Consider the following 25,644-nt stretch of genomic DNA (forward strand, 5'->3'; position numbering starts at 1 on the left):
ACAGACCCATTCAATCGTATGGGGGCAGTCGGTCAGTTCTATTTTTTGATGTCGGTTATACACTGTCCGTCAAAAAAACTGCCATGTGAATAACCCCAGAGGCGACCATTGGTCTTAAAACGGACATGTGTTGAACATGCGTTAAAAAAACGTCCATCACACATCAGTTTTTCACGGTCGTGTGCATGCAGGCTTATGGTCACAGAGAAGGGTCCTGAATAAGGGCATATGGACAGGAGGTGTCTTCATGAGACAAGGTCTGTAATACTAGTTGAACTTTTCCACATATATTTTGCTAAATTCTTTGATTATTGCTGTTAAAAGGTGTTTTTACTGTAGAAGTGTTTGAATTATTCAGTTAAATGATATTGCAAGACATGTTCCTGTCGACAATATCCAGCAAACACAGTGAGAGATTTATCTTGAGGGGCACTTTTAAAGTCAGTTCTGCTTTGCGGTAATTTGAGCCAATTTTATCACATGTTACTCAAATGTTTCATAAATTTGGTTCACTTCTAAGGCTACTTTCACACTCGCATTTTGGCTTTCAGTTTGTGAGATCCGTTCAGGGCTCTCACACGCCGTCCAAAACGGATCCGTTTTGCCCTAATGCATTCTGAATGGATAAGGATCCGCTCAGAATGCATCAGTTTGCCTCCGATCCGTCTCCATTCCACTTTGGAGGCGGACAACAAAACGCTGCCTGCAGCGTTTTGGTGTCCATCTGACGAAACTGAGCCAAACGGATCCATCCTGACGCACAATGTAAGTCAATGGGGACGGATCCGTTTTTCTATGACACAATCTGGCACAATAGAAAACGGATCCGTCCTCCATTGACTTTCAATGGTGTTCAAGACGGATCCGTCTTGGCCATGTTAAAGATAATACAAACGGATCCGTTCTGAACGTATGCAGACGGTTGTATTATCTGAACGGATCTGTCTGTGCAGATCCATGACGGATCCGCACCAAACGCGAGTGTGACAGTAGCCTAACACTTTTGTCTGGAGATATTACTCCAGTTTCTACACCAACCTTTTACTGGAGTAAGATTGCTACAAATTTTGCGGGTTTTTTAGAAGTGTACAAGCACGACCGCCGCTGATGGATTGCAGGGTGGTTGTAACCATGAAAACGAGCAGTGTATAATGTGATGGAAAAATGAATCCAGCCAGCAAAGGAGGCAATATGGACAATCACAATGCATTAGTAAGTGGCTTGTATTAACTTTCTCTACATAATAAATGCCATTTGCTGAAGTGAGACAACCCCTTTAAATCAGCTAAAACAAATGTATTTTTATTTTTTTACTTTAGATGCACTAAAACAACAAAAGACGGGTTCATAAATGCACAACATTTTACAATAAGTTACACAATGAATTTTGCAGTGAGCTAGAGATACTCTCCACGGATCCGGATCTTTTACAGCTGCTGCTTGCGCACCTACCCACCCTCAACCAAAATCTAATCTGCTAATTATATGACTCCTAACCAGTCATCAAATCTGAAGAAAAATTATACAGAAATCATATATTTACCTGAGTAGGGGACTTCCTGTCCTGCAGGTTTGGCCGGACACTTCTAAAGCCTTTTGCTGCAAGGGAGGAACCACTTGAATCACCATTGAGACCATCTTTCACATAATCATTGTAAGATATCCAGATATCTAGAGTTAAATCAGACCATGTTTGCAGTGCCATTAACATTACTTAGGTGAAGATTCGGTGTCTATTGTAACCAGCAACACCTACACACATGCAGAACTATCACAAAGCCAATGCACTAAAAAAGGAAAGATTTGAGTACCTGAGTCGGGCGAAAGAGAATCCTGCCCTAAAAGAGAAATGAATGATAGTTAATATATGTAGAGTTTCATATTTTTTTTTTACCGAAAACATGACTAATTGACATCAGTTCACAGATGACCAGTATATAAAGTTATGAGACAAAAAAACTTAAGCAAATTTGTAGATGTGTCCATAAGACAATTACAGTCCATGCCCTAAAGCAGGCATGCTCAACCTGCGGCCCTCCAGCTGTTGTAAAACTACAACTCCCACAATGCCCTGCTGTAGGCAGATAGCTGTAGGCTGTTTGGGCATGCTGGGAGTTGTAGTTTTGCAACAGCTGGAGGGCCGCAGGTTGAGCATGCCTGCCCTAAAGAAAGATGAAGCTGTTTTATTATATGTTATTTTGTGTATTTTTTTTTGTAGAAAAATAGTTTTTTGTAGAACAGAGCAACTGATCAAAAATAAGTTCAAACAGACTTTAACTTCGTTTTGGGCTGTCTCTTTACTATGGTACTGTGTTGTATGGACCTGTTACATGGCGCACCTTGCTATGCGGTCCAATCGTATCGATGTATGCCTTTATTTTAATACAGAAATAGGGCTCATGCACCGTATGTATTTTGGGGTCAAACGTCTAAGTATTGAAGGTGGGAATTACTGACACTTTTCTGTCATCAATATTCAGCAAACGCAAGGCTTTCGGAAAAGCATATTACTGCCACAATGAAAAGGGTGAAAGCAATATATTTCTCCAGCGTTCCATTTTTCTCCCAGTGACTCATTTTTTGACATTTTCAAATGGAGCAATATTGCATCTAAATGTATAAAGATAGCCTGTGATTCATCATTTTCTTTTTCAAAGTTATGATATCTTTATGTTTGGATTTGCATCTATCATGGGATCTGCACAGGCATATACTGTACATGTAGCATAACAGCTTGTTACCAGATGCATCGAGGCTTGAGCTGAGCTTCTATGATACATTGGGAGAGTCCAAATGCTGCATGGTTTTACTTTTTATGCGGATTTTGTATCAAGGTGCGGATTAGAAAATCCACAGCATGGCCTTCATTATGAGTGGATCTTCTCCACTGTATGTGAACCTGCAGCCATTCCACAGCCTGAGAAGCCATCCACACGTTTCCCTATGGTGTGAAGCCTACTTGTAGGACCTAGGCCTCATGCACACAACCTTATTTTCAGTTTGAATCTAACATTCAAAAGGTGCAGCAAAAGATCTGCTGTCCTCATCCGTATGTCCATATCCGGGCCCCGATAAAAATTGTTCCATTCTAGTCTGTTTTGCGGACATGGTTACGAAATTTCTACAGAAGATTGAAAAAAAAAATGGCGACATGTACTCAGCCAGATTGGGTGTTTTGTGGATAACAAAACACATACAGTTGTGTGCATGAGGCCTTCCTTCGCCTGTGTTCAGTTGAGCAATGTAAGGCTACTTCCACACTGGAGTTTTGGCTTTCCGTTTGTGAGATCCGTTCAGGGCTCTCACACGCCGTCCAAAACGGATCAGTTTTGCCCTAATGCGTTCTGAATGGATAAGGATCCGCTCAGAATGCATCAGTTTGCCTCCGTTCCGTCTCCATTCCACTTTGGAGGCGGACAACAAAACGCTGCCTGCAGCGTTTTGGTGTCCGTCTGACGAAACTGAGCCAAACGGATCCGTTCTGACACACAATGTAACTCAATGGGGACGGATCCGTTGTCACTGACACAATCTGGCACAATAGAAAACGGATCCGTCCTCTATTGACTTTCAATGGTGTTCAAGACGGATCCGACATTGGCTATGTTAAAGATAATACAAACGGATCCGTCCTGAACGGATGCAGACGGTTGTATTATCTGAACGGATCCGTCTGTGCAGATCCATGACGGATCCGCACCAAACGCGAGTGTGAAAGTAGCCTAACACTCGGCAGTCTTCAGGCCGCTGAAAACGGACGATTTTAAATGGACCTCACGTAGCAGGTCTTCATGTACAGTCCATTTTTCTCATCATGGATCTGTTACATTGAATGGGTGAGTCTTGTGCAAAAATTGGACAACTGTATTGCTTGCTGAAATTTTCTCTACACCAAATGTTAGAAAATCAGGCATATGAACTGGCCCACTGACTGTTATGTGCAATCTGACAGGTGCTGACAGCACCTAGACGTGAACATCGCTTGTCTGAATAAGCCCTTAAAGGAAATGTGTTACTGAAAATGTTATCTGCCAGTTAAACCCATATAGCAACACACATACTTTTTTACTAATCTGTTTTAATTTTCTGCAGATTTTTATTAATTCTTCTATTCCCTGAACATGATTATGGGGCGGCCATCTTGCCTGTGCTGTTCCTAACAGCATTTAGAAAGCAGTAAGAAAATTGCTTTACGGCAGCCCCATGGTCCATAGACACAATGGTCAGGAGCGGACCTCATTGTCTTCTATAGGAGAGTTTTCCAGGCATGTTCTGTGTCCTGTGCAGAGGTCATTGTACAAGGAAAGAAGAGATAAGCTGTGATATGGAGCATCCTGTCTTATCTGTACACAGAGGTCAAATAATGAGGCTGTAATGCCAAGGAGATTACCGCAGTAAAGTGAAGGAAGTGGCACCTATTATTAGGCTTAGAGGCCAGGGCAGAAAATGCAGGAATTTATGTTTTTTGTTTAAATATAGTGACATGGAAAATAAAAAATAAGCCATCAAAAATTCTTTAAAAACATGTTTAAACAACAGGTCATTTTCTGATGACACATTCCCTTTAAGACCTTGAAAGCCAATCACCAGGGCAATCCCTATGTAAGCACAAGGCTGCAAAGTGGGATCCATGTAGCAAAAGTGAAATAGTGAATTTGAAAAATTTCTACATGCAGTTTGGAAAAAATGGTGTTCAAAGGTGAACTTTCATTTTAAAGGGTCTGTCCAGGATTTTAATTTGCATCCCAGCCTGGAATATCTGTGGAGAATTCCAATGACTGTCCTCAAGAGGCCTGTGACCCAGCAGTAAAGTGCGGGTTGGGGACATTTACTGCAGCAGTGCACGTGATCCCATCTGTGTGGAAGTTGACAGACTGGGACTGGAAGACCAATGAAGAGTTGCAAGGAGCCAGAAAGGAGCGTCAGGGACCAGGTACAGGTGGGTAAAAAAAAAAAATATATATATCCTGGAAACCCCTTTAATCCCTTAATGACTAGGCTCTGAAGGGGTATTCCGGCTGTATCAAGTCATCCCCTATTGATAAAAAATATATTGGTGGGGGACCAATAACTCAGAACCCCCAAACAATAGAGGATAACTTGATATAAGCAGAATACACTATCAAATTATTCCTTTTTGCTACTGCGTTATATTTTTTTAAAAAAATTTCACTCATCACAGGCAACCACTTCAATGTAAAAGCTGTATTGTTGATTGGCTGCCAGTGCCCCGATTCATGAGACACAGCTAAACAGCTGATTTTGCCAGTGCATGGTTGCCCTACACTTGCCACTAAAGGGGAAATGTAGCATTATGTATGGCCATAAAAATAGATGGGTGTCAATGTAATACATGGGCTAAGTCCGCTAGAGTGAGAGCTGCTGCTCTTTAGAAGCTCTCTGCTCTGGCTCATAGAGAGGGGGACCCCTTTATGATGTCCATACGCTCTAGGAACGCACTTATAAATATTTTATTGCTTCAACCCCTTTAATAATACAGATTTTTTTTATGTCTTCTCCACCAGACTACCTATAACAGTTTTCCATGAATCCACTGTGTCTTCTTTAGGGCATGGAGTAATGGACACAACACATCACAAGAGCATTTTATTCCATTTTACTTTATTATGTCAACTGTATTGATCCATTCAATACGAAATACTCCATCAGGCTCCATTCAAACGTCCGTGTGTCCGCAACACACCCGCACCCCTATAGAAATGCCTATTCTTGTCCGCAAGCTGCGGACCTGAAGATCGTGGCTGCGCTCCACAAATGCGGATGCTGACAGCACACTGTGTGCTGTCCGCATCCATTCCGTCCCCATAGAGAATGAATAGGTCCGCACCCGTTCCGCAAAATTGCAGAACGAATACGGACCCATTTGCGGACGTGTGAATGGAGCCTCAGCTGATGCTGGCTTGGACACGGGGATGTTTTACAGCAGTCAAAAAGTGAGAACTGCAGTAAAAAAAAAACAACAACTTCTCTGCTGTTTGGTTAGTTGCTATACCTGAAGCCAACAGATTTGGAGAACTTTGCACTCTCTTCACAGCTGTTAGTGTGACAGACATTGCGGTACGTTTGCGAGCACATCCACCGCTATCTGGAAGCACACAAAGTGATAGTGATGCAAGCAAAACACAGACACAGCAAGCACATGCAATGTTTAGCATACGTGCCATTTTAGTGCAAGAACATGAGAAAATGGCTGGACAGATCTACACAGAAGCAAGCACAGTACCAGAGCTGTACCAGTACATGGCATTAGCATACCTTTATGAACCACACACTGCACACACGTCATAAAAGTGAGTCCAAGTGAGTAGGTGCATTTACATTTCTCATTTACTTACCTTTCAGTACTACACATTTTAAAACCAGGAAAGTGGTAACTACATCCCAATTAAAGATGTGTCGGGGATCGGCAGAGGTGTACTATACTATGCCCAGTAAGTGTAAGGAGACTTCTCGGCCATGCAATGCATCTCTGGGAAAATATCCTGAAAAAGCTGTCTCTGCTCTGCACTGATGAGGCGCAATCATCCCCAAAAAGATGTCAGCAGATGGGATAATGAATTGGCTATGATCCTAAATTATGTCTTAAGGCCTGTTTAACAGTCAAACATTTACTTATAGGATAGTTCCCTTCCAAATGGTGGCACCAGATGCACAACTTTCTTTCTAATTTGCATGCTTTTTTCCCAGAGAAGCATTGCATGGGGGTGGTGTTAAAGGGGTTGTCTTACTTTAGCAAATGGCATTTATCACATAGACAAAGTTAATACAAGGCGCTTACTAATGTATTGTGATTGTCCATATTGCTTCCTTTGCTGGCTCGAATCATTATACACAGCTCGTATCCAGGGGTTACGACCACTCTGCAATTCAGCAGCGGTGGACGTGCTTGCATACTATAGGAAAAAGCGCAGGCATTTGCGCACCCCATCATGGAGGCACCTTTTCTTATAGTGTGCAAGCACTGGATTGCAGGGTGAATGTAACCCCTGGAAATTGGCAGTGTATAATTTGATGGAAAAATGAATCAAGCCAGCAAAGGAAACAATATGGACAATGACAATACATTAGTAAGTGTCTTGCATTAACTTTCTCTACATGATAATGGATAAATGCAATTTGCTGAAATGAGACAACCCCTTTAAGACTACCCCCATGAACAGCTCTCAGTACACAGGCCCGCTGTTATCAGTGACTGACAGCTAGCTCTGTTTACAGACTTGCACAGAGAATGCTATCAATCACTGATTACCCCGTGTACTGAGAGCTGTTCACCGGAGTGGTCTTAGATATAGCAGAGATATAAATGACAAGTAACAGGTGTATTAGACGAGCAGATTTTTTGGCCAATGATCGCTAACAAGAATTTGCATGTGCGCTCGTTAGTGATCATCTTGCAGTATAATACTTCCGCCGATTGCACGATGCTCATTCATCGGGCAATCCAGATCTTTCAGATCAGGATTTTCCGGTGGCAGATCATGCTGTCTAAGGCTACTTTCACATTAACGTTGGCAGGGTTTGGCAGGAGAACAGCCTGCCGAATCTGTAGTAACGCTAGCCCATGTGTGCCGCCAGAAGTCTGCTCCAGCCCCATTAACTATAATGGGGACAGGCGGGAGATGCGACCGCAGCACGGCAACCATGCCGAGAGGCGGCTGGACAAAAACTGCAGCATGCCGGGACAGCCTGCCAGACCCTGCTAGCGCTAATGTGAAAGTAGCCTAACTACGATCTGCCACCGGCAAACCAATGTACAGCATGGGGACGAGCGATGGCATAGCGATCGCTCGTCCCCATGTTGCTGAGAAGATCAGTGCATGGAATAGCAGCAGTCTCCTCCGCTAGCGAGCAGGCGAGTGCCGGGAGCGATCGCTTCCCTCCCGACAATCGTCTGCGTGATCAGGGTCTCTAATACACCCTTTATACTGAATATTTTCCCATCAAACTATATATAATCTGCTCAGCTCCTCCTGCTCTATAACGTGCTGCCTGCAGATTGCACGGCAGTTCATGGTGATAGGTTCTCTTTAAAAGGTTGAAAATTACAACTGGGGCCAGCAGAAGCACAGCTTTCTTTTATGGAAAGTGAGATAGTTTTATTTTATTTTTTATGACATGATCATATATTTTCTGCAAATAAACACATTTTAAGGCTAAATTTATGACTTGCCTGCCTGGCAAAAGTAATGAGGATACGTGTGGTCCTGACGTGTTGTAAGATGCCGTATTACTTCTGCACATAACAGACAGCATAACAAAGGCGAAGCTCATACTTCTCAAGCTAAATGCCAAGTCCTTCACTCCAAACAGCAAATCAGTCACAATGCCGTCCCAAGGTTGACAGGCTCTTAGACACATTTCATCACAAATGACATGGTTGACAATTATTCTTTAGCAGATATAAACACAGTTTCAAATATAGAATAAACAAACTGATGCTTGCAGTGTGCAAATAGTTAAAGGGGTTGTCCAAGATAATTTTATTGATGACCTATCCTCAGGACAGGTCATCAATATCAGATCGGCGAGGGTCAGACACCCGGCACCCCTGCCGATCAGCAGGTTGAAGAGAAGGTGCGTGCCAGGGTGATGACGTGGTGACGTCACATGTCTGTGTGTTTTCTTCAATCAAGATGGCCGTGACGGCCTCTCCGCGATCAAATGGATGAGGTATGTTTTTTTTGGGGTTTTTTTTTTAACGACATTTCAGGAAAGATAGACTTGACACCACGAAGGGCAAAGAAATTCGGATTCATGGCGAATTAAATTTTTCCTGAATTTCGGCTTGAAGTTCGATTCACTCAACACTTGTCATGAATCAACAAGAAGTAGCAGCTTTTGAGCTCCACTTTTTGCCTGTTTTCAAAGTTAACTGAATGAAAGGTACCAGGATATGGTAGTAATGACTTACAATCTTTGCTCACTCTTTAATACACAGGGACATATGCCTTAGAGATGACATACACTAGAGGGTTCATACCTGTATTCATCTTGATTCCTCGTGGTTAAAAGATACAGAACTCAGTTTGCCTGTGAATAAAAAGAAAAATGAGAAATGACTTTTATCCATAAATATAGATTACAGGAATTAACAATCCACATGGAGCCAGACTTGCAGCCAATCTTATTCATTGAACTCAATAGTAAAACAGTATGCAGCAGTCTCCCCCTAGTGGTAGCAGCAGACAGCCAGCATTATGTTATTTTTGTTCGTTTATTTAGCTAGTTACATAGCGTGATGATGTCTACTTCAGTGGCAGAAGGGCCTTCTCAGAACAAAGAACTCAGGTGCAAGTGCAACCCATTCAACATATAAAAAGCACTGAAAGATGACAGATGGCTGTTAGGAAATCTTATATAAAGGTTCACCTTTACATATTCTCTGAAACTTTTTGCAGTTAAAACATTTTTGACACACTTAGAAATTGAAAGTGAACCCATAACTTAAAGGGAACCTGTCACCGGGATTTTGGGTATAGAGCTGAGGACATGGGTTGCTAGATGGCCGCTAGCACATCCGCAATACCCAGTCCCCATAGCTCTGTGTGCTTTTATTGTGTAAAAAAAACATATATGATACATTTGCAAATTAACCTGAGATGAGTCCTGTCCCTGACTCATCTCACACACAGGACTCATCTCAGGGTAATTTGCATATGTATCAAATCGTTTTGTTCTCAGTACGATAGACCCTGGACCTTTATCATCATTTAATCCAGTTTTCTGGCATAAATGATGACTCAAATCTACGCCAGCTACAGGCTATAATCACCTGGACTGATGAGGCGTCTTGATAAATCTCCCCCATACAGTGGATATTTACTGTAAATTAGGCTCCCCATATATCGCTTACGGTAAATAACTAGCAAGCCAGCCATATATCCATACAAAGAGAAAATATGGGTGTTCACTTCTCACCCCCAAATGATCTGAATTCTTTGCAGCACACACTCTTAGGCCTCATGCACAGCGGCTGGGATGCGGACCCATTCACTTCAATGGGGCCGCAAAAGATGCGGACAGCACTCCGTGTGCTGTCCGCATCCGTTGCACCGTTACGTGGCCCCGCAAAAAAAATATAGCATGTCCTATTCTTGTCCGTTTTGCGGACAAGAATATGCATGTCTACAATGGGCTGCCTGTTCCGTTTCGCAAATTGCGGAAGGCACACGGGCGCCTTCCGTTTTTTTTTGCGGATCCGCGGTTTCCGGACCGCAAAAAATGGCACGGTCGTGTGCACGAGGCCTTAGTGCCAATTTCTTTTACTATGTAATGAATTTACAATTACCACCACAGATTTAAGGGAATGTTCTGCTTAACTGTCTCTCTTGTCACTTATATGGCGTTGGCATCGTTTTGTGCCAGACATCTCTACCTGTTAAACATCACAGCGAATAATGGAAGGCATATACTCCGCCATCTGCTGTCTTTAACTAGATTTAAATAGAACAACAACTGTATTTGCAGATTTTCACAAGAAGAAAACCTTAAGAAAAAAACTCTTAGGAAATGTGAGCATTCGGAAGGAAACAAGCTGACAAAAATGCAAAAAGCAAGTAGCTTGAGTGTAGTAATGCTATGTGAAACTTGTGATATGTGAATGTGATAGTGACATATCAAAGGTTTTGATCGATGAGGGTTGGTTTGCTGAGACCCCTGCTGATCGCTAAAACAAAGAATAATGGCCCTTTTATACTGCTCTATTGAGCTGACAATTGTTGGTAAGGAAGCGTTCCTTCCCGACAAATGCCTGCTCGTCAGTGGAGGAGACCACTGCATTTGGGGAGGAGCGATCATTAAAGGGGTTGTCACACTTCAGCAAATGGAAATGATCATGTAGAGAAAGTTAATACAAGCCACTTACTAATATATTGTGATTGTCCATATTGCCTCCTTTGCTGGCTGGACTCATTTTTCCATCACAATATACACTGCTCGTATACAAGGGTTACAACCACCTTGTAATCCAGCAGCGTTGGCCGTGCTTGCAAACTATAGGAAAATAAATCTGCCTTTGTGATCTCCCACGGTCCCGGCCACCAGGGAGGCAGATGCTTTTTTCTATAGCGTGCAAGCATGACCACCGCTGCTGGATTGCAGGGTGGTCGTAACCATGGAAATGTCATTGTTTGTTGGCAGTAGATCTTGGGTGACCACACCAATTATCACGTTACCTGATGAACGAGAGTGTTGGCATAATCAGCGGCACCTCTTCACCGTCAGATCTAATCTGCCCAGGGAGTCTAAAGGGGCCTTTAGAGGGACTCAGGAGAGGGCTCTCTCTCCTTGCTGCTAAGTAGGTTCAGGAGATACAAAGCTCTATCAATAGTAGTGCTGCAGTCACCAGTTCAGTCCAGTACACAGTGGATGGAGCTGTGTAGTTCTGGTGCCGGAGCTACTTGGTGTCTGAGCCTGCTCATCAGATATTGATGGTCTATCCTCGGGCCAGGTCATCAATAAAAAAGTACTGGACAGTTTCTTTAAGGTGCCTGACTCCTTTAACCTTGTCAGCTTGTATATGCTCAATAAACCTTTACTAGGCAGGTGAAGTGCACTTGAAGGCATTTAAAACCTTGTTCATACTGGCAAGAAACAGAACATGTATTCTTTATGTAAATGAGTGGGTACTTGCCCAGAGTGCAGGGGCGTAACTAAAAGTGACTGGGCCCCACAGAAAATTTTTGTATGGGGCCCCCTCCCCCCCAAGAAAACTACTGATCGTTACACAAAAACAAGCCCTCACATAGACCGAAATATAGAAAAGTAATTTTTTAAAGTAATTAAACCAAATAAAAACTATACAAGTTTTGTATCGTATTGAGCCGCAGAATAAAGACGTAATTTTTAGTGAACGCCGTGATGTCAAAACCTCAAAGACCTTGGCGGAATTGTGTGTGTTTTTTGTTTTATTTTTTTAACCCACAAAGAATTTATTTTTTTCCTGCTTTCTGATACAAGACATGGTAAATTAAGTGGCGACATTTAAAAAATGCATCTTGTCCCACACAAAAAAAGCCCTCATATGACTATGTGAATGGAAAAATAAAAAGGTTATGGCTAATGTAAAAATGAAAATGGGCCCGGTCTTTAAGGGGTAAAAGGTATCAAACTACAATGTTTAATATTGCTTGCTCTTTTTGAGAGCATCAGGGTTTTTGCACATTTTACATAAACAGCTCTGCTACACACACAGCTCTGAGTGGCACATTATATATCACTGTGTTACACATTTTACATACACAGCTCTGCTACACACACAGCTCTGAGTGGCACATTATATATCACTGTGTTGCACATTTTACATACACAGCTCTGCTGTGCACATTATACATCCCTGTGTCGCATACAGCTCTGCTACATATACCACACACACTACTGTGCTGGATTCACACTATACACCTATCCAGGGCCGGTAGCGAATCTACATTTGGGCAAATTTAACATTTCTGCCCCTCATGATTCGTCCATTTCTTGCCCCCCCCCCCCCCATGTGCCAATATCATAGTGCCATCCTCTCCCCCTGCCCCCTAATGTGCCAGTATCAAGTGCCTCTCGCCTCTCTCCTCCCCCCTCCATGTGCCAGTATCATAGTGCCATCCTCGCCCCCTAATGTGCCAGTATCAAGTGCCTCTCTCCTCCCCCCCATGTGCCAATATCATAGTGTCATCCTCTCCCCCTGCCCCCTAATGTGCCAGTATCAAGTGCCCCTCTCCTCCCCCCCTCCATGTGCCAGTATCATAGTGCCATCCTCTCCCCCTGCCCCCTAATGTGCCAGTATCAAGTGCCTCTCTCCTCCCCCCTCCATGTGCCAGTATCATAGTGCCCCCCCTCCCCCGTGGCAGTAAAGTAACAGTCCGGTATTTAAAAAAAAACTAAACTTTTCTACTTACCTCCATGTCAGCGATGCGATGCAGGCCTCTTCCTCTTCCTGTGTTCCCAGCAGCCTCTAGTGTTGAAGATTTGGTGCTCGTGTTCCTATTTAGCCTGTCTTTCAGAAAAGTTTAAGATGGGATTCGAACCCATGACTTTCTGTATCAGAGGCAAAGCACCTAACCACACAGCTATGACAACTGTACAGCTAGTTACTAAAAAAAATATATATATAAGACTTCTACTGTAGATAACTTTGATACCTAGTGTACAACTATACACATGACAGTTGCCCCAACACACCCAGCTCTGCTACATCCATACACAGTGTGCTGGGGCAGCTGTCATGTGTATGTACACTAGGTATCAAAGTTACCTACGGTAGAAGTCTTAATATTTTTTTTTTATCAATTGAAAATACAGCTGTCATAGCTGTGTGGGTAAATGCCTTGCCTCTGATGTGAAAGGTCAAGAGTTCGAATCCCAGGAGAAACTTTTCTGAAAGACATGTTAAATGAGATTTAAATGCAAGGGTCTCGTAGCTCAGAGCGTGTGCCTCAGCCTGTCAGCTCTGCAGGGATAGACAGGACACTCTGTCGGGTGCCGGGCCCCCTGTCGCTTCCCCGGTAGTTACGCCACTGCCAGAGTGGCATCCCCAGCTCTGGAAGTGCTTTTGTGCCTAAATGCCACCCTCACCACCTGCTTTGCCTTGATTAACATTCTCCCTAATCTCTGACTAGTGATGAGTGGCAGGGGCAATATTCGAATTTGCAATATTTGGTAGAATATTCGTCATATTTTCGCGAATTCGAGATTATTTTCTTGATCGCAAAAAATCGGCAATGTAATATTTGCGTAATGCGCGCAAAATATAGGCGTGGGTCACTATAGCTACATTTTTTAAGCTGCTAGAAGTTTCCTGAGACTGGAGAAAATGGTTGGCACGGCAGAACATTACAATAGCTTTATATGCAGATAGAGTGCTCCAATATATTCGTGATTGCGAAATTAGCACTAATGATGCGAATATGTTGGCGCAATATGTGCAACTTCACATTTTAACAGGTCTGACTGCATATTAGTGATTGGTGCACGTATTGTTGTGAACTTGTGACATCACAGCACTATGTATGTATGGACAGCAGACACTATATCCCTATCTAACCTACACTGACTATCTGTATTATATATATAAGCTAACTAAATAACTATCTAATGTAATGACACAGGAAAGCACAGAGCACAGCAAAAACACTGCTGTCTCTCTCAGATCTGCAAAATACTGCATACAAGGGCTGCTGGGGAGGTTCTTATATAGTAAGGGGTAGGCAACTTTCCTATTGGTTGCTAGGGATGTTGCTAAGCTCAGACAAAGACATTGCCACCTTCTCATTGGCCCACAAGCAAGAAGGGAGGTTACTGATGAAAAAAAAATCTAAAATATTCAAAATTATTAATATATAGCACTATATTCTAAATATTCCCGAATTCTCGAAGTGCCGATATTCGCGATAAATATTTGCTATTAGAATATTCGCGCCCAACACTATCTCTGACGTCATTGTATGCGATCACAAAATTCTGCACATCCGCTGTGTTGTCCACATGCGGTGTGCATGCACAGTAGACTCCTGGCAGTGGGAAAAGTCTTTACTGATATGCTAAGCGCAGCACACTTGCGTGATTTCATGGCATTTCAATCAAGGCAAAGTTGGGCAGTGTGGAGAAGAAAGGGGTGGCGATTTGCCAACCTGGTGACTGCTTTCCAGCTCACTGGCATACAAAACTGTACAGTTTCTCAGCAAAAAGAAGTCAGTCAACAAAGCTGAACGGTTTTAAAATGTCTTGAAGTGCACTGCACCTCCATAGTAATGGCTTATTGGGCAGACTCCGTATAAAGGGCATCTGTCAGCAGATTTGTACCAATGCAACTGCCGAGCCCTGTGCACTTGGATTGACAGGGCCAGACATGATGACGTTTACACTGCCTGGACCTGTCAAAGTGCAGAGGGTGCAGCAGTTGCAGAGAGTGCGGAGCCTCTAGGAGTAATGACCACGCCCCCGTTGCTCCTAGAGGCCAATTTGCATATATGAAAACATAATTTTTCTCAGCAATGTGAGCACATATGAACATGGGACCAACACAGATGTCTTCAGCTGCCAAGTGCACATGTAACAGGTCAGTCAGTGTCATAGGTACAAACCTGCTGACAGATGCCCTTTAAAGAGGACCTGTCACTTGTCCTGTCTGTTTGGGTAAATACATGCCATTCCCATTACATTACAATTCTGGAACATCTTTTCTTATAACTCTGCATTGTACCGTTCCTATGTTATTCCCCCTTGAAATTAAGAGTTACATCTTACACAGTGTGGCACTGCCCATTCAGAGCTGCCAGTGCCAGACTATGTAGGGACACATCCCATTCACAAGAGAAATAGGAACATCTAGTTGCCAATTTAATAAATGTATAAGAGGAATAATAGAGGAACAGCACAACACTGAGTTATCAGAAAAGATGCTCCAGAATTGCTACATTATATAGAGACTACATGTACTGTGATCAGAGCTGATAGGATAGGCAACAGCACTACATGGTTAAACAAGTGGCTTACTGAATGGTAAAGCCTATATTCTCCGACATTCACCGCGGACTCAACATGCACTGGCTCCAGCTCACATTTACATTTTAATACCATTGTTTTTATTGCAGACACATAAAATCTAAGTATAGACATATGGAGAGCTCTGGCCACACAGCGTTATTAAAGGTATTAAGTAAAATGCCAGGCATTCAGTTTGGGACTCATTTATACGCTGTTCACATTTTTTTAAAGCCGTATAAAACTAGAGCGAGTCCAATCATTTCTGTTGTGTTTTCATAAAGTTTCTTTGATTTCAACCTCAGCCAAGCAAAGGAGCTACAAATTATGACTGAGGCTACCACATTCTTGGAGTGTTTGCGGGCTGCTAATGGAGACGGCACTAGTGCTATTCTTTCAGACAATGTAACTTAACCAGCAGTGGCATCCGTGAAAAAAAGCTTGTGGAACTCAACACTGCTCCAATTCATCCCGGTTCGTCATGATGATCCCTTACATGTGCCAACAGGACTTGCAGCTTATTTACAGCATCCCCTCACCGCAGCATAAGAATCTGGGATTATGAGCAACAGTCTATGGATTTTGATGTTAAAATGCATTAAAGAGCAAAAAAAAAAAAGCGACAATCACTGACTATAGAGAACGGATGGCTCAGGTTTGCCCTTTCTAATTTCTGTGCTTATCATACAGTATTATGTAATCACAGTCAGAAAAAGCTGCACTCCTGACCTCGAAAGAAATCACAGGCGCATCAATTTTTTTAATATGGACAGTGGCCAAAAGTTTCTTATTTTTACAGACTGCCCAGCGATTTACAGAGAGTTGGCAAACCTAGGTTTTTTCCTCATACTTAGTGCTGGATTCCCACAACACGGGCAAATTCGTTAAACCGTAAGACTTACATGATCAATTCATCTGTGATTCCCCACTTCTCCCTTTGTCCCATTGTGCCTGATGACGTGTCATCCATACTGAGGATACATAAGGTGACCATAGCCGTCACTAGCTGCAGCTGGAATAGTCCATCGTAGTGACATCACTGCTGCGCCACTGATGTCACCAACACACATAGAGGGACACAAAGGGAACCAGAGAGTAATCAGTAACCTAAGTACTCTTGTGTTTCTGCCGACAACTACATGTTTCTAATTCTGGTACCATGCATCCACAAGGATTTATACAGCTCCCGCTGAATGGGTATAGGAGGAAATGTAAAAAAAAATAATGAAATTAATCAAATAACCAATAAATGGATTCCACAGATATTTTCCATCTGCATATTATCCTAATAATACCTAACATTTTTATATAGAGAATATCACTGATGGTTTCTTTTGGCTTTAAAATAAATCCTTGATCAGCTTCATGAGCCGCGCTTATCTGTTCTGGGGGAATTAAAGGGGTTATGCCATGATTGATCTAAAAACTGAAAATCAGACATCAAATACTGCATGACAACCTCTTTCTAATAAAGCTAGAACCAGCCCTGTATGTCATATGGATCCAGAGATCTCCCAATTCATTGCTCCTAGTTTTATTTCAGGGAAGCAGCTCAGTCGGTGTGTCCTTTCTCAGGGGGGGGTGTCCTTTCTCGGGGGGGGGGGGGGGGGCCTTTCTGCTACAGAAGATACAGCTAGTGAAAGGTAAAGATTTAAACTGGGCGTGTGTGACCACCTCTGTGAGGTGGACAAGAAGTAAGGAAAAGAACAACCACCAGGTGGTGCTACACAGATACATTGCATCTGTATAGCACCACCTATAAGTTTCTTGTATATAGAAGAAACTTTTTAATTACATGCAATTACAAAAGTATTCAGATCCAGGTGCTGGTTTGAAAAATATTTTTCATAGCACAACCGCTTTAAAGGGGCTATCCAATATTTATGATTGATGACCTATCCTCAGACCCCCGCAAATAATCTGTTTGAAGAGGCCGTGGCACTCACCTAGTCCATGTGACGTCACCAACCCGGTCACATGGCCTAGTTGCCATACAGCCCCATTGAAGTGAATAGGGCTGAGCTGTAATACCAAGCACCGCTGCTGTCCCTGAAACTGATTGGCTGGGGTGCCTGGACTTGGACAGGTCATCAGTATCTGTCACTGCATAACTTCTTTAGTTTCTCTTTGTGGAGACTGTACAGTGTCTTACAGGCCAAAAATGCTCCCTAAAAATGAGGAATATAAATAAGCTCTCATCCAGCTCTTTAAAGCCATCTATTGGGTGACTACCTTATCAGTCAATGCCTTGCGCTTTAAATGGCCCTTGGAACAATGAGTTGGGATGTCATCTAAAACCAGAATCTTTTCTATGAGAAAAATACACCTATCCACAGACAGATGTTTCAGGGTTCTGGCCCTCGTCAGTGCAGAGTAGCGGACTGGTTTGGCTGGGTGAGAGGCCAGTGACGTGATGGAAATGAGGAAGTTTCTCTTTGTGGAGACCACCAACCTGTGAGAGTCAGATTCATAGACTAGGTTTCGTCCTCCTCGAAAACAGCTTATGTACATATGCATTTTGAACACGCCTTGATGATTGATTACAATGTGGTATTCAAATGTCATTATGTTAATCCTGCACCATAAAATACAGGCTACAATCTTTATGTTTGGTAACTAAGCAAAACCTGGCCTCTGGTCAGCTGAAACCATTGCCTCATCCACCCAGACAATCCTACATGCCTGCTGTAACACTCCTGATTGTTGTGCAGACATTTCTACAGGTACAGAGTTGGAGGGTGTACTCCCTATGTTTTTCCTCTAGGCCAGCGGTGGGGAACCATTTTGCTGCCAAGGGCCATTTGGATATTTGTAACATCATTCGGGGGCCATACAAAATTCTCAATAAAAATTTTTTACTGCTGTATTTGGTCAAACATATAATTGACTTAGGGATAAGTTACAGAAATTGCACTTCAATTAAAATAATCTAGAGGGCTGTATTTTTGCAGCACAAAATAGCGCCTGCACTATATATATATATATATACAGTATATTACATACAATACAGGCGCCATATTGACCACACATAGCAGTCTAATTTTTAAGTTCAGAATGTTACTTATTTGACATTAATGGCAGGAAGCTAAACCCAGGGGGTCCAGAGAGGGGTTCACCCAGCTTTCACTCTCCCTGCCTTTTTCTTCGCAACTGTCCCTGCCTTTGTCCCTTTCTCAGCAAAATATCTGCCCCCACCTCCATCAGCCTGAAATCAGCCTCCTATCAGACCCCCCAGGCCTACATCAGCCTCAGATCAGACTCCCATCAGACCTCTAAGCCTCAGATTAGACCCCAATCAGACCCTTCCTAGCTTCAGATCAGACTCCCATCAGACCCCCAGCCTCAGACCAGACCCGGATCAGACGCCCAGCCTCAGATCAGCCCCCATCAGACCCCCCAGGGTCAGATCAGCCCCTATAAGACCCCCCAGCCTCAGATCAGACCTTTATAATACCCTCCCTAGCCTCAGATCAGCCCCCATCAGACCCTCCCCAGCCTCAGATCAGCCCCCATCAGCCCCCCTAGTCTCAGATCAGACCCCTATCAAACCCCAGCCTCAGATCAGACACCCCCAGCCTCAGATCAGACCCTCCCAAGCCTCAGATCAGACCCCCATCAGACCCTCCCCACCCTCCTTTAGCCTCAGATCAGCCCCAATCAGACATCAGATCAGATACTGTATTTAAGATAAACAAATAAACTTACCTCTCCAGCTCCGTACGGCGCTGCCTCTTGGCAGATTCACTTACCCTCCCTGTTCTTCTTCCTGCCGCACTATATTGTCACCTCACACCGCACAGCGTCAGGTCATAGTGCACGTCTACGTGCACTGCGTCCTGACGCTGGATGTGTCAGGACACAGTGTGGGGCTGAAAGAAGACCAGGGAAGGTGAGGACAGCCAGTGCAGTGCTGTTCTCACCTTCCTGTGCCTCCCGTATGCTAATGACCGCTTCCATAATGGAAGGGGTCATAAGCATTTTCACATTATGTTCTGGCAGGGGGCCGGGGGCCACATGAAATGATACCGTGGGCCGCATACGGCCCTCGGGCCGGAGGTTCCCCACCCCTGCTCTAGGCTTTGACTCTGCACTCAGCTAATTCATAATGACCTACCTACGGTAGATAACTTAATACTTCTGCCGCTGCTGGCTACCCTTGATGCCTCTATGTTCTTCTGCTTCAGTTGCACCCATACATCAGGAGAATTAATTATGATAAAAATGTATTTGCCGTGACTACTGGCGCTAGCACAGTGCTCATATTGAAGTCCTAGAAAATGGGTCCCTACAGGTGAAATGTGCAATGTGGTTTCACTCCTTCTCTGATTCTCATGGTGTTTTTCACTTTTCCCTTTTCTATTTCTGAGAAGGGTGTTTAATGCCAAATAAAATTCCTTTTTATATTGTTATTAGGGTTTCTCAGGCTTAAATATTGATGACCTACCCTTTGGGACAGTCATCAATTTCTTATTGGTGGGAGTACAACTCCTGGCACAACTGCCGATCAGCTGTTTAAAAGGGTATAACATTTGGGAGAGGACAGTGGCCGTTTTTGGGAGCCTTTGATGTCAAGCTTTGGCATGGCATGGTCACATTGCTTTTTTGAGGCTCAGTCCTATTCAAGTAAGGCTGCATTCAAACACAAATATGGGGGGAAAAAAGTCAGTCTGATGACTGTAAAAAAAAAAAGCCATTTCCAGAACCATGGAAGTCTGTGGGCATATTTACATGGCTGTTTTTTTTTTTAATGGCCAGTGAATAACAGCTGTAAAAAATTAGGACAATTCTCCTTGTTTGGCCATTTTCACAGGCCAACGTCCCCCATACAATTAAAGGGAGCTATTCTTAATGGCCCTTTTTAAAAAAGCATCCGTTAAAAAAGGCTATTTAAAAACGGACATTTTGCTGCTTTAAAACCCTTTTCTTTTAAAAGTCATGTGAAAGTACCTTAAAGGGTTTATGTGAAGTCTAAAAGATTCCCTCAATGCGGATCAAAACATCCGGCGATGGGGGGGGGGGGAGCAGCCAATAGCAGGCCACGACTGGGACAAGCCTCCCTAGCTGCTCACCGTCATGGCATGCTATTGGCTACTCACCCATGTCGCCAGATGTTTTGATCCGCGAAGATGGGGAGATGCAGTGGCGGCCATGCAGAGATCCTGAGCGACACGGGTGTCGGGGAGCAGGTAATTATAATGTATATGAGGAGCCTAGGCATTTGAGGGGATCTTTAATGATACTAAAGTACAATACCAAGCACTGCCACCATACAATTTTAAGGCGCTGTGTCTGGTAAACAATGGAGAGCCCCTAGCACTGCATCTCCTTAAATACGACGTTAGAACAGTAAATCAAACAGTAGAACATAATTAGGTAATTTTATTATAGTTACAGCATGGTCCAGCTTGGCCTTTTTATGTTGTGTTATGTTGTAGTGTCCATCTCTCTTAAAGGAGGAAGTGCAGCCATACTGGTAACAGAAATGCGACTACTGCTCTTACATCTGCTTTACTGATGTAAACCACATCACTCGGTGGCTCGGTAACAATCATGCTACTATAGCTTCCATTTTCCACTTCATGTAATCAACCAGCAAGAACCATGCATAGGTTGAATGTTTCTCGGAAGTGAGTGAACTGGGAAGAAAGAGCAAATCAGCCCCTACATTGCTCATCTACACGTAGAGTCTATTGATTCCCCATGGGTGGATTAGGAATGGACTTCTTGTGTTTACCATACTTACTGTGTAAAGAAAGTCAAGGTGACCAGTAGCCAGAGGCATGCATGAGACTGAGGATATCTGTTTAAGTGCTGTGAACGTATTAATACAACACACCGGGCAGTAACCCAGCATTATCTGCCAGGCTATATTCATAGCCTCTGCAATCTATTCATTAAAATTCCTTCTCTTGAGTTATTTTGAAACCTCGCTGCTTCCTTGGTGAATTCAGGCTGTGATACTTTTACATATTTTATGAAACACTAAGGCAACTGAGCACGAGTTTTGTTAATTATTTAATGATTTAGTTTGTTCTGTTCTTCCTATTATATTCTTGTTGAACATGAAACACTTTAACTTGACTGATAATGGTTTGATTCAAAAAGACAAATGGTCCATAGCTTACGCAAAGACTTTGGACAATTCTAAATAAAGTCTGTATTCTTCACTAAAGGAGGGTTTGTTATCTAAATGCACCAATTAGAAATTATTATAAATTATAATGTGTCCCTATCAAATCTATAGAGAGAAAAGAACGGCCCTCCAGGAGAACATGTGTCATGCCTTCCACTGTCCTGCTATCTGGGGTGGGCACGGGCGCCACATCACTCACCTAGCTTCTACCCGGGGCTAGCCGCCAGACTCCTGCCCCATGCTGCAGCCCACAGTCTGGCTACTAGGTCCCTTCCTTTGTGTGTGTATTAGGCTTTATAAACATTAGAAGTCTGATCTGAGGCCTGACTGGGGTCTTATTAACATTGGGGTTCTGATCTGAGGTCTGACTGTCTTATTAACATTGGGGGGGGGGGTCTGATTGAGGGTCTTAACATTGGGGGTCTGATCTGAGGTCTGATTTACTTTGGGGGTTTTATTGGGGCTCTAAGCTGAGGTCTCATTAACAATGCGGTTCTGATTGGTGGGATGATCTGAAGTCCTATTTAAAATATTTTTCTTCTTACTTTCCTCCTCTAAAACCTAGATGCCTCTTATGGGCAGGTGCATCTTATAGGGCGAAAAATACTGAACATGCATTTACAAAGTATTCAGAACTAGGTGCTGGTTTGAAAAATCTAGAATATATTTGATGGGACAACCCCGTTAAAGGATATATTCCTATCTGGACATTTCTGGCATATCCACAGATTATGTCATACATTTGTGATAGGTGTTCCCAGAAGGTCTCAAGAACGGGACCTTCACTGAATAGAGAGGTGGTACATTCACTGCTATAGGAGTTCCAAAAATAGCCAAGAAAGCATGCTTTGTTAGTTTCAGTAGTCCTATAGCAATGAAGGGGAAAGTAGTGCATGTGAAGCCATTACTCCTGTGTTGGCCCTGGAAAGAATATTAAAAGTGGCCTAGTTTTGTAGTCAGGTCCAAATTTATGCAAGGCAGGGCCAGTATACCATATTGTGACACATTATACCACCCCAACAAAGCCAAATACCACAGTCCATCACAAAATACTGCCAGCAGCACAAAATACATCCTCAAAAACTTCCACTGACAGGCTGTAAGGAGGGCCCAGGCGACCCCTTCCATTGTGCTCGGGTGCTCTGTAGAGCACCCGAGCATCGCAAAGTGTTCTACTCGAGCACACGGGCACTTTGGTGCTCACTCAACACTACTAACTATGCAACATACCCCTAAATAGTGGAAATACCTATGGAAGTAGCTGATCGTCCTGGGACTATTGCGGGCTGATGATTCCCACCGAGAAATAGCTGAGAACTATTTGCTCGTTCCGTGCACTGCAGGCTAAAAAAGCATCTAATAAATTTAGCTTCATGCTGAACCATGATTAACAAAACATGTATTTCAGGCAGTCTGGTTTATTTTCTCACAAATGCATAGTATACCCGGAGTGGTACGGTATGCTTTGCTATGAACGCGGGACATAACCAAGTTTATAGCTAATCACCACAAAGCCACTTATATATAGACTTTCATACAATATAATATGTACAAGGCACTTGTAATAAAATAAGTACGAGCTACATTGGCAGTCAGTTCTACATGTGTACATGTGCAGTCAGGGGTGCTGAGTGTATACAGTCCCTACTGTATGTATACCCTGACCTGTATAATATAACAGGCATAATGTCTAGTTAAAGGGCATCTGTCAGCAGGTTTGTACCTATGAAACTGGCTAACCTGTTACATGTGTGCTTGGAAGCTGAAGGCATCTGAGTTTGTCTCATCTGGGTTTATATGTGACTGCATTACTGAGAAAAATTATGTATTAATATAGGTAAATGAGCCTCTAGGAGCAATGGGGGCATTTCCTGTTACACTTAGAGGCTCAGGTCTCTCTTCAACTGCCACGCCCCCTTGCACTTTGACAGGGCTAAGTGTGGAGAGGAATTAGCATTTGCAGAGAGAGCTGAGAATCTAGGTGTAACTGCAATGCCCTCATTGCTCCTAGAGGCTCATTTGCATATAATAAAACTTTCTCAGGACTGACTGTGGGCACATATAAACATAGGACCAACACAGATGCCTTCAGCTGCCAAGTGCACATGCAACAGGTCAGCCAGTTTCATAGGTACCAATCTGCTGACAGATGCCCTTTACATATATTTTTTGGCAAATCTGACCACATATGCAATACATGGTACTGTGAAAAGCTTTTTTTTTTAAAAAAAAAAATAGGGTTCACAGTGGGTAAAATGTAAAATGTTTTTATTGATACTGACGCTCACTAATCCATAAACCTCCACTGCCTGGTCCTAGCTAGACATGCCTGAAATGCCAGGAAAGACTTGCTCAACCACTCCCTGGCAAAAGCAGTGATCCACTTCAGCAGTGACTGGCTGAGTGGGCCTTTCCTATTATTTTCAGTGTGCTGATCTGGTAAAATGAAGTGAACATCAGCAGGGACTGGAACAGCAGTGGGATATCAGTGAGGTGAGTAATGCTTCTTTTTATACCACTGTGAATGTAAGGCTGCATATACATTCGGGTGCTCCATATCCATTTTTGACTGAAGATAAAATAGGAGAAAACACAATTTGTATTAAACTATCTGTGAGCAATCATTTATAATTCTATTTGCTATACCGCATTTGTCACGTAACAAACTGCTCTGGACATCACCTGTGTAGGGAATCTAGTACTATAACCGCATGAACAGGGCCCAGAAATAAACCAGTTAATTTGCTCCTCTGTGTTCCCTAAAAGATTCCAAAAACTATTTCTAGTCAGACGGGACAAGGACTTATTTTCTTATAGTGATTATTGTGTAAAAAGTTTTTGCTACAGTGTAATGACTGATTCCTTTACTACTCAACATTAAGAACTTTTGATGGGCACTAATCTACATAAGAAAGCAGTGCCTTTTCCTCTATCTGCAATCAATGAGCTGTAATACATAGAGATGACAAGTCCTTCAGAGGAAGAAAGCCCTTAAAGGGGTTTTTCTTGCTTTAACTATCCCTAAAGAAAGAAGTCTACCATCTGTGACCGGAAACATAGCTAAGAGGAGCCTCTGTGGTGGAACTGAGCAATGGGGAGCAGGTGAGTGGATTGGTTTCTTTAGGTACAGTGCAGTACTGGCCAAAAGTAAAAAGTTGCCCAAATCTGGAAAATTCCTTTAATGGCCGACCCCCATATTTTAACACACAGGATGTTAGACAATTGGTTTTCTAAAGCAGATAACCTCTTTAGAAAAAAAAAAAAAACCTGGCCCAGATACTCTAAACACAATATCAAAACATAAAAAATTTAATAAACTACATTTCAGGCGATGTGGGTAAAATAATGAGAGGAATCTCTGATAGTGTTAAGGAATAGAATAAACATCCTTCAAAAGACAAAATCAAGCCACAGGATCAAAGTAAGAGCACTTTTCCGGCATGCACAACAAGAATTTGATGCTGAGCTTCCTGCCATCTACATGTATAAACAATTTCTATTTTATAGCTGAATTCTAAAAATTGCTCTGAAGTATCAGAGAGAATGTCACTTACCTGTTATCCCAGCTAAATAGTAATACTTTTATGGCGTTTTATTCTCACGTAAAGTCATTACTAGGCTGGATCTGAAAGAAGTCAGGATGAAACAGGAAGCTAGCAAATTTGGGGAAAGTAATCAAGCTGCTGATTATGAATATGAGAGCACTGTTGTGTTCAGAAACACGATGGGGGTCATTTATTAATCTTAAATACGCCTAAATTAGGCATATTCCAGGCGCAGACTATCTGCGACCTAGCCCTTCTCACGCCAGGTCTAAAATTGTGGGCGTGGCATGGGCGGGGAAGGGGACAGGACGGCAGGCCGTCTCATTCGCCATTTTCTATGACTGTTGAAAATGGTCAAAATGTAACTCAGAAGCTGGCTTACATTTAGAACTGGTGCTGGATGCACCGATGTTATGGAGAGGCCAGCGCCTCTCTTGATAACTTTGGCGGATCCTCCGTCAGCTATGGGCC

The 25,644-nt window shown here is 42.9% G+C and overlaps 1 protein-coding gene and 1 long non-coding RNA gene across 8 annotated transcripts in view; both read right to left on the reverse strand.

Annotated features, from left to right (window-relative positions):
- The window catches only part of LOC120990160, a 954,651-nt gene that overhangs the window by 847,910 nt on the left and 81,097 nt on the right, over positions 1–25,644 (reverse strand). The gene's annotated exons all lie outside the window — the stretch shown is intronic.
- SORBS2 (sorbin and SH3 domain containing 2) overlaps positions 1–25,644 on the reverse strand; it is a 247,820-nt gene that overhangs the window by 148,013 nt on the left and 74,163 nt on the right. For 5 of the 7 annotated variants that reach the window (XM_040418738.1, XM_040418734.1, XM_040418733.1 and 2 more), the window contains exons 3-6: positions 9,002–9,051; positions 6,014–6,106; positions 1,812–1,838; positions 1,544–1,671 (exon numbers count right to left, since the gene is read on the reverse strand). In XM_040418738.1, the coding sequence (XP_040274672.1) occupies positions 1,544–1,671; positions 1,812–1,838; positions 6,014–6,106; positions 9,002–9,011 (258 nt within the window). In that variant the 5' untranslated portion in view covers positions 9,012–9,051. The remainder of the gene's footprint in view (positions 1–1,543; positions 1,672–1,811; positions 1,839–6,013; positions 6,107–9,001; positions 9,052–25,644) is intronic. The other 2 variants (XM_040418736.1, XM_040418737.1) reach the window with 2 other exon arrangements.

The sequence above is a fragment of the Bufo bufo genome, chromosome 2 (assembly GCF_905171765.1).
Source record: "Bufo bufo chromosome 2, aBufBuf1.1, whole genome shotgun sequence".
Lineage (NCBI taxonomy): Eukaryota > Metazoa > Chordata > Amphibia > Anura > Bufonidae > Bufo > Bufo bufo.